The following is a 10,340-nucleotide window of genomic DNA, read 5'->3' as shown; positions in this document are numbered from 1 at the left end:
CAAACCCTTCATCCTCACAACTGATGCATCTCAAACTACAATGGGGTACATTTTAAGCCAACTTGATTCTCATGGTGTAAATTGTAATGCTGTTGTTAATTCATGTCTTTTGACCATACAAGTTTCCTGTTTTGCTTTTAGAAACAAACAATGTTGATTGGTAACATTCCTTCTGCTCGTCAGTTTAGGTTATTGCAATGAACTATTTTTATTCATATATATGTTTATATTGTAAGGATATATGACACTTAATGGTCATTTCACATCAGTCAACAACTGTTATGGCCACTTAAAATGGCGGATTTTAAATTTTAATGATTATTTATAAATAATATTCCAGCAGCTCCTGCTTTTGGTGCCAACATTTCACATCCTTTAAGACGAAGATCTCAAAGAGCATCATACGATTCTTGCTCAAAAATTGTTTGATCAACAACATCAAGGCCTCAATAAAACTTTTTAAAATGTTTTATGTCAACAAACATATTTGAATTAAACCATATGTTCCCATGCATGTTTGTGGCAGGTGCAATCGGCAGGGCAGAATACGCTCACCTTTTCGCCAATACCTTGTGTCTCCACTATCTGATAGTGACTCATAAACATATGCTCAAGATAAAGTCTGAAACGTACAATGGCTATAATTTCAAGGATCACACATAACATTGTATGTATTGTATGACTGGACACTAACTACACGTGTCTGACCCACCAATCTCTACAGGTGTCTGACCCATCACTAACTACAGGTGCCTGACTGGACACTAACTACATGTGTCTGACCCACCACTCTCTACAGGTGTCTGACCCATCACTAACTACCGGTGCCTGACTGGACACTAACTACATGTGTCTGACCCACCACTCTCTACAGGTGTCTGACCCATCACTAACTACCGGTGCCTGACACATCACTCTCTACAGGCGTCTGACCCATCACTAACTACAGGTGTCTGACCCATCACTAACTACAGTTGTCTGACCTACCACTAACTACAGGTGTCTGACTGGACACTAACTACATGCGTCTGACCCATCAATCACTACAGTTGTCTGACCCATCACTAACTACAGGTGTCTGACTGGACACTAACTACACGTGTCTTACCCATCAATCACTACAGTTGTCTGACTGGACACTAACTACATGTGCCTGACTGGATACTAACTACACGTGTCTGACCAATCACTCTCTACATGTGTCTGACCCATCACTCACTACAGTTGTCTGACCCATCACTAACTACAGGTGTCTCACTCATCACTTTCTACATGTGTCTGACCCATCACTCACTACAGTTGTCTGACCCATCACTCACTACAGGTGTCTGACTGGACACTAACTACATGTGTCTGACTGGACACTTACTACATGTGCCTGACTGGACACTAACTACAAGTGTCTGACCAATCACTCTCTACATGTGTCTGACCCATCACTAACTACAGTTGTCTGACCCATCACTCACTATATGTGTCTGACCCATCACTCACTACAGTTGTCTGAGTGTACTCTCATTACAGTTGTCTGACCCATCACTCACTACAGGTGTCTGACCCATCACTCAGTACAGGTGTCTGACCCATCACTCACTACATGTGTCTGACCCATCACTCACTACAGTTGTCTGACCCATCACTAACTACAAAGGTCTGACTCATCACTCACTGCATGTGCCTGACTGGACACTAACTACACGTGTCTGACCCATCACTCTCTACATGTGCCTGACTGGACACTAACTACACGTGTCTGATCCATCACTTTCTACATGTGTCTGACCCATCACTCACTACAGGTGTCTGACCCATCACTCATTACAGGTGTCTGACCCATCACTCACTACAAATGTCTGACCCATCACTCTCTGCAGGTGTCTGACCCATCACTAACTACTGGTGCCTGACACATCACTCTCTACAGGCGTCTGACCCATCACTAACTACAGGTGTCTGACCCATCACTAACTACAGTTGTCTGACCTACCACTAACTACAGGTGTCTGACTGGACACTAACTACATGTGTCTGACTGGACACTAACTACAAGTGTCTGACCAATCACTCTCTACATGTGTCTGACCCATCACTCACTACAGGTGTCTGACCCATCACTCATTACAGGTGTCTGACCCATCACTCACTACAAATGTCTGACCCATCACTCTCTACAGGTGTCTGACCCATCACTAACTACCGGTGCCTGACACATCACTCTCTACAGGCGTCTGACCCATCACTAACTACAGGTGTCTGACCCATCACTAACTACAGTTGTCTGACCTACCACTAACTACAGGTGTCTGACATGACACTAACTACATGTGTCTGACTGGACACTAACTACATGTACCTGACTGGACACTAACTACAAGTGTCTGACCAATCACTCTCTACATGTGTCTGACCCATCACTAACTACAGTTGTCTGACCCATCACTCACTACATGTGTCTGACCCATCACTAACTACAGTTGTCTTACCCATCACTCACTACATGTGTCTGACCCATCACTCACTACAGGTGTCTGAGTGTACTCTCACTACAGTTGTCTGACCCATCACTCACTACAGGTGTCTGACCCATCACTCACTACATGTGTCTGACCCATAACTAACTACAGTTGTCTGACTGGACACTAACTACATGTGCCTGACTGGACACTAACTACACGTGTCTGACCAATCACTCTCTACATGTGTCTGACCCATCACTCACTACAGTTGTCTGACCCATCACTAACTACAGGTGTCTCACTCATCACTTTCTACATGTGTCTGACCCATCACTCACTACAGTTGTCTGACCCATCACTCACTACAGGTGTCTGACTGGACACTAACTACATGTGTCTGACTGGACACTTACTACATGTGCCTGACTGGACACTAACTACACGTGTCTGACCAATCACTCTCTACATGTGTCTGACCCATCACTAACTACAGTTGTCTGACCCATCACTCACTACATGTGTCTGACCCATCACTCACTACATGTGTCTGACCCATCACTCACTACAGTTGTCTGACCCATCACTAACTACAAAGGTCTGACCCATCACTCAATGCATGTGCCTGACTGGACACTAACTACATGTGTCTGACCCATCACTAACTACAAAGGTCTGATCCATCACTAACTACAGGTGTCTGACTGGACACTAACTACACGTGTCTGACCCATCAATCACTACAGTTGTCTGACTGGACACTAACTACATGTGCCTGACTGGACACTAACTACAGTTGTCTGACCCATCACTAACTACAGGTGTCTGACCCATCACTAACTACAGATGTCTGACCCATCACTCACTACAGTTGTCTGATCCATCACTAACTACAGGTGTCTGACCCATCACTAACTACAGGTATCTGACCCATCACTCACTACAGGTGTCTGACCCATCACTCTCTACAGTTGTCTGACCCATCACTCACTACAGTTGTCTGACCCATCACTCACTACAGGTGTCTGACCCATCACTCACTACATGTGCCTGACTGGACACTAACTACACGTGTCTGACCCATCACTCACTACAGTTGTCTGACCCATCACTCACTACAGGTGTCTGACTAGACACAAACTACAGGTGTCTGACTAGACACAAACTACACGTGTCTGACCCATCAATCACTACAGTTGTCTGACTGGACACTAGCTACATGTGCCTGACTGGACACTAACTACACGTGTCTGACCCATCACTCAGTACAGGTGTCTGACCCATCACTCTCTACATGTGTCTGACCCATCACTCACTATAGGTGTCTGACCCATCACTCACTACAAATGTCTGACCCATCACTAACTACAGGTGTCTGACCCATCACTCACTACAGGTGTCTGACCCATCACTCTCTACAGTTGTCTGACCCATCACTCACTACAGTTGTCTGACCCATCACTCACTACAGGTGTCTGACCCATCAGTCACTACAGTTGTCTGACCCATCACTCACTACAGGTGTCTGACCCATCAGTCACTACAGTTGTCTGACTCATCACTCACTACAGATGTCTGACCCATCACTTACTACAGATGTCTGACCCATCACTCACTACAGGTGTTTTAACTGATCATTCTCTAGCGATTGACTGATTCATACATAACATGAGCCTCACTCTAATCTCACCGCCAATCTCCATGTATATTCGGATTATTAAATTAAATGCATTGATACACTAAGACACCATCCAGCACTAAAAGTATCTTGTAACTTTTGTTTCCTGTGAGCTCAGGAACGAGTTTTTTTGTTAAAACTTAAAGTGGCATCAGTATTGTTGCAGACATAATGCAAGTACTGTAGACATGCACAGTGTCGCATTGCTCACATACTTTGACTGAAGCCCATAGGTTTATAGCGCAGCTAAGTTTATGAACCTATCACATACCCGAGTCAAAAATAACGTATTCAGTTTCTTTGCATGTAACTGTTTATTTACCAAAACAATGTAGTTATATATACACATGTATATATATATACACACGTTTACAAAATACACGTTGGGTGAAAGTACCAAGAATTATTTTCCAGTCTACAATTGATCCACATGTTGCCAACTATAATCAAGTAATGAAGTTGAAGATTATTGTAATATTTACAATCACATTTGCAAAAATGCATGTCCATTATAACAAGCGAAAACTATACTTATCTTGAAGCAATAATGATTCATAAAAGCAACACATATTTAAAATAAGTCATGCTGATGAATAGAATGTGTTCTGAAATTGGTCTGGACATATGACCGGATCATTGACTCAAAATGCTACAACACATTACTTCACTGGAATCCTCCATTTAAACATCAAGTTGGGAACATCGTCAAGTTATATCAAGTAACTGATATAGGTCAACTGTTTGAAAAAGACGATCATGGAAAGCTACACTCGAGAAAAAGTAAAACATAAAAACAAAAATGTAATGAACAAACAAATGACAGCATCACACTCGATAAAAGAACCGCTCATGGCAAAAGCACGCAGCGAAAGCAGGTGAATTTTAAAGCAGTGGCGAAACGGTACAAGGGAAGAGTTGCCTCCCCTACACCACAGGGACAAACAACTCCGATGACGTTTAGATATTGATGTTCTCTCATTGATCACCTTTCAAGAGTCAGGTGAGCTTAACCATCTTGCTACTCTTGCAGTTAGAACCGGAATCTAAACTGTGTGATCTTTTCCGTGATAAGTTCTGGACAAGCGTAGCATTTTGTAAGCGACTGTCGACATGGGTTGTCGGAATTTGTAGTAGAACGGGTGTTGGGGCAGGTGTTTGCCCAGGTGCTTCAACAGGTACTATGGCAAAGTTCTGAGACTTCTGAGACTGTGACTGAACATCTACTGGGCCAGGTGGTTGGAGAATTTGTGGGTCAGCAGTCACATCGGGTGTGTCCTTCATCGTTTCATCCGAGTCGTTTGTCACCTTTGGCCCAGAACAACTTTGAGATGCCGGATCAGTTGGTGTATGGTCAGGAGGAGAATCTACCTGAAAAAACGATATGTGACTCGGTTTACAAAACAAAGTTTGTTCCATTAAGTAAAAGCCGAAAAGTTAATACGCCATTCTGCCAGTTTCAGTAAATAGTTAGATGATAGACATAACACAGCGAAACGGTAAAACGTAAGTTATTATCTACCTATAGTTGGTCAATTATCGTTTTTCCTACCTCAGGAGACCAGACTTTACAGAGTAACCCTTCCATAAGGATCCAAAAAAGCTGAAAAAAGTGAAAACAGTACAGTAGAACACGGATAGAACGAACATCTTGAACATGGGAAGCAAGAACTACTGTTTGATATTTTTGTATTTGTCTGTGTGGGTCAGAAGTACTTTTCTGTATTATTATCATAGAGATAGTCATATTCTCGGCTCGGATGTGAAACATAGATTATTACCTGAATAAGCTCATCATCTGCAAGTGTTTCGTTCCGGAAATCGTCAGGGTTATTGCCAGAAGGACCATTACTTTGTCGAACACTGTCTTCTATTGTGGATGAAGCTGGCATGGCTGCTTCATTGTTTGCTACAACTGCACCACGTGGACAGTCTTGCTGGGGTGGTCCATCCCTGATCTGTGCTCCTCGATCTTCGTCTTCATCCTCCACATTTGCTCCATCGCTCTCCTCTTCCTCTCTCTGCTCTTGTACTTCTCCCTGCTCTCCCTGCAATGAATGAGTGAATTTTGTTTCACCTCACAGGAAGCAATATTTCATATATATCACGGCTGGCTATAGTTACTGGATCAGTCAAACCAGTGTCTGTAAGGATAAGCAATGTCCCACTATGACACACAAGTCACAGTTTGACCACCCGATCCATTTTAGTTGACTCTTCGACAAGCCTAGGTTACTGGGGACCAATATCACGTAACCCTCAAGAGTCACTGAAATGAAAACAGGTAACCTTCGCAACGTAGCGTGAATGTTGTAGGTGACAAAATATCCAAAAAAGAAATCTGATTATTCAAATGAAAATAAGAACATTAATTAACAGTGATTGTTTTAGTATGTAAAATTAATACAGCTTAGTTGTATTCCAAATTATGAATGTAATTAATGCAAAATTACCTGTCCGGAGAAAGGAACACACTGCAGGTGGATGTTATTAACAGCTCTCTGGACCTCTTCTCTTTCAGACTCAGGCAAGTGACTCAGTTCACCATACAGTTCCTTGAATTTCACCAGAAGCTTTCTGCGTCTAACGATCTTGTCCAGCTGATCTATATTTGGCTCCACTCTGTCATTTATATAGACTCTGAGGAGTCGAAACTCTTCAGTGTAAATGTCAGAGTCATCCTGGATGGCACAGTGGGTAAGCAGCCCATACCTTCGAAACAAAGCGATGAGTGTTTCCCTGTCTAGTCCACTATTTCGTGGATCAGGCATTCCGAACTGCTTCCAAGGTATCTTCTTCTTTTGCCAACCTTTCCACTTCCGGACTAACATGGAATACATCTCTTTCAGCCAGTCATTCAAGAACAGAGGGCCGGGGTTTCTCTCAATATCCCCACTACAACTAGTCACTTTGCTGATTACACTCTTGTGGTGTTCAGCATCCCGTGTACCACATAATCGAAGACATAATCTCGGAGTCATGAAGTTAAGAAAAAGCCATATCAAGATCCTAAGGAAATCTGCTATTTTGTTTACCTCATGAAGTATGGAGAGCCAGTGGGCAAATGATTCATTATGTTGCATCGCTGCAAAATACAAACTGAAATATATTGTCTCTTCAAGCAGATCGTGCTCACTAGAAGCAGGTAGCACATTCGTCAAAAGACCAACGTCCTTCGCTGCTGCCACAGTCTTTCTAAGCAGGCCATACTCACTAGCGGCAAGTAGTACATCCTTCAAAAGACTAGCGTCCTTCACTCCTGCCACAGTCTTTCCAAGCAGACCATTCTGATTAGCGGCATGTAGTACATTCGTCAAAAGACCAGCTTCCTTCGCTGCTGTCAATATTTTTGATAAATTCCATTTGTGTTGGAAAAGACAAAACAGATCTTCTTCCTCCCACTGTTTAGCACCTTCAAGTACATCTCTCAATACAAAATCGTTTTTACCTTGTTCAACTAATTTCTGCTGCACAATACTTACTTCAGGACGTGTCAGTGCTCTGAAAATGTCCTTCCTATTAATGGAGGGGAACACTCTGAGAAATAGCTGACACTCTTCCACGCCATCTGCTGTAGGTCGTGCGACCTCAGCTTGTTCGTGAAAATCCAGAAAACCGCCGTCGACAGCTCTTGCTACCACTTCTTCAAATCGTCCACATCGATGCGCAGCCTCAAGAATATCTCTCAACAGTCCCGCGTCCTTTGCATGTTTCATTACGTGTCTCCAAATGTCACGTGATTCACATCCTACGGAACCCTTTGGTAAGAATTTTAGTAGATAATAATGATTGGCTGTGTATAAGATCTTTCTCAACAAGCCACATTTTATAACCGCTCTCAGTATTAGCTCTTTATACCTCGAGGAAGCATCCATGTTGTCAGTATGGCCTGCTTCAAATTGTCACAGTCAGCTGTGCATTACTCAACCCTTGCTGTGGGTATTGATAGAAGTGATGTTTTCCAGAATATAAACAGAGTATCCCAAACGTCCTCCATTGTTTCAGCAGGTACCCGCGCTGCTGTAGATCATCTTCAACTGCACTTTAGACTGGGTGAAAACACCTGCTGGGTCAGTCTCGCCCATGGGGCACATCCTTACAGCTACAGCAAGCTGTTACTTATCAATCAAGAGAATCTACACAACACGGTTCGTGTGTAGTTGAGTCTGTTATATACCCACTTTGTACTTCCTGGGTAAGTAGATTAATCTTACTGGCTCTGTATATTTCACCGCTGGTTTCAGCCAATGAAAAATATGTTTACAGATTCTGATGCTAGTGTTACATGTTGATTCATTGGATAAGGTTAGTCTGATTGCACAGATCGGAGATTTCCACTGGTACGTAAAATAACGGAATATTCCGAAGTTCAGTCGGATATCTGGATTAACCTCTATAAGTTCGGGACCGCCTCCGTGGTCTAGTGGTAGAGTGTCCGCCCGGAGAGCGGAAGATCCGGGGTTCGATCCCCGTCCGCGTCATACCTAAAGACGGTAAAAGATGGTACTTGTTGTTACCCAGTCTGACGCTCGGCATTAAGGGACTAAAACAAGTACTGGTCGTCTCGGAGTCAGTATACTGTGTCTGAGTGGGGTATTCATGTTAAACTGCGGCATGGTATCTCAGTGGGCTAGCACTATAAATCGGCATCAGTCCGGACTAGTACAAGCAGCCATACAGACATACACACGTACATGCACGTCGCTATATAAGTGCAGTAATCTTGGACGCGACGTTAAACTCAATTTCACCTCACCTCTATGAGTTCGGAATAGGTCTATGGAATTCGTGATTGGAATTTCATACGACAGGCATCTTTTGCCCGATAATGTGCTGACTTGGCGATGGCGATTATTATAGTATATAAGTTCATTATTCTGTGCTCTTATGTGTAGGGTCACAATATGAAACTCCTCTGGGTGTGTTAATAAAGTGTGGCAACCTTGAAAAAACCCATACATGTTCAATCAAAATGTACTGGTTGCATAACCGTAGTGGAAGATATGAAGGTACTGCAACAAAGACGGAGCTATTTTTAGACTCGATAAACATTTATTGGTGATAATAATTAAACAAGCTCTGGCAGCGATACCAAATTCATTGATCCTGTTTTAATCTGATATTGATAGTTTGATTATGTATGATTTTTTAAGCCTTTTGAAATTAAGGATTGTCTGGTCTAGACTGGATTATTTACATGTAACTGGAATATAGCTGAGTGCGGCGTTAGACAACAAACTCTGAACAAACACATGATCAGACATGCAGTTGATAAAAATTCTATCCGATCTGATTGGTTCAGGTTAAACTAGCTTCAGGTTGACAATCTATGGCGCTGAATCTGATTGGCTTAGGTAAATCTGGCGCTTTTTGGTGCACCTTTTTAACACAATCGTTTCATAAAGTGAGCTATCTGTAGATTTGGGGTTCCACGAAACCCGTTAATCCGAACAGTTCCAAGTTAAATAGTTGATTAACAAATGTCCGAATTAACGGATGCGAATTTCGTCGTTTGACGTTGTAGAGGTACCAAGAGTGAGGTTTCCGAATTAACGGGGTTCGGATTAATGGGGGTTCATTGTATATCTGATTCGTCTGCATAAATATCCCCGTGATCCCAGGCAGAAAGTGAGTGAGTGAGTGAGTGAGTAAGTATGGTTTTACGCCGCTTTTAGCAATATTCCAGCAATATCACGGCGGGGGACACCATAAATGGGCTTCACACATTGTACCCATGTCGGGAATCGAACCCGGGTCTAAGGCGTGACGAGCGAACGCTTTAACCACTAGGCTACCCGACCGCCCCCCAGGCAGAAAGACCAGTACTTCATGACGACTGACTTTATCCAGAGGCTCGTCATTAACACGTGGAGATTGTCTTGCGGAAGTGATCTGCAGGTTGTAATTTGTTTATATTTGATAGTACAAGATGCTGTCTGGTAGGGGTGCTGCTAAATGATGAAATGTGGTACATTTGAAATACTCACACACAAAAATCTTCTTTCCTGATATATACATGTATAAAACAGGTGGGTTTTTTTACAGGACTGGGTGAGCTATACTATGCAGAAATATCGCAGCGTGTCAGCTTAATGTGGGAGGAAAGCCCGAAGTGGTGCAGGTTTCAGACGTTTACCGCTTTGGTATGGTGCTGACAAACCTAGAAACATAATCGGGGCGAAACGGGATTCGAACCCACAATCAAAAGTTTC

The 10,340-nt window shown here is 42.9% G+C and overlaps 1 protein-coding gene across 1 annotated transcript; it reads right to left on the bottom strand.

The window, feature by feature from the left end:
- Positions 1-4,541: 4,541 nt before the first annotated feature.
- LOC139478107 (uncharacterized) lies at positions 4,542-8,327 on the bottom strand. The gene is made up of 3 exons (XM_071260421.1): positions 6,582-8,327; positions 5,910-6,167; positions 4,542-5,499 (listed from the first exon to the last, which is right to left on the bottom strand). The coding sequence occupies exons 1-3, from the start codon at positions 8,001-8,003 to the stop codon at positions 5,128-5,130; spliced, it is 2,052 nt and encodes a 683-aa protein (XP_071116522.1). The 5' UTR covers positions 8,004-8,327; the 3' UTR covers positions 4,542-5,127.
- Between the last annotated feature and the right edge of the window lie 2,013 nt (positions 8,328-10,340).

Source organism: Haliotis cracherodii, unplaced genomic scaffold, assembly GCF_022045235.1.
Source record: "Haliotis cracherodii isolate W230 unplaced genomic scaffold, xgHalCrac1.p SCAF_39, whole genome shotgun sequence".
Lineage (NCBI taxonomy): Eukaryota > Metazoa > Mollusca > Gastropoda > Lepetellida > Haliotidae > Haliotis > Haliotis cracherodii.
Note: the sequence above shows the minus strand (reverse complement) of the source record. Positions and strands in the feature narration are given on the sequence as shown.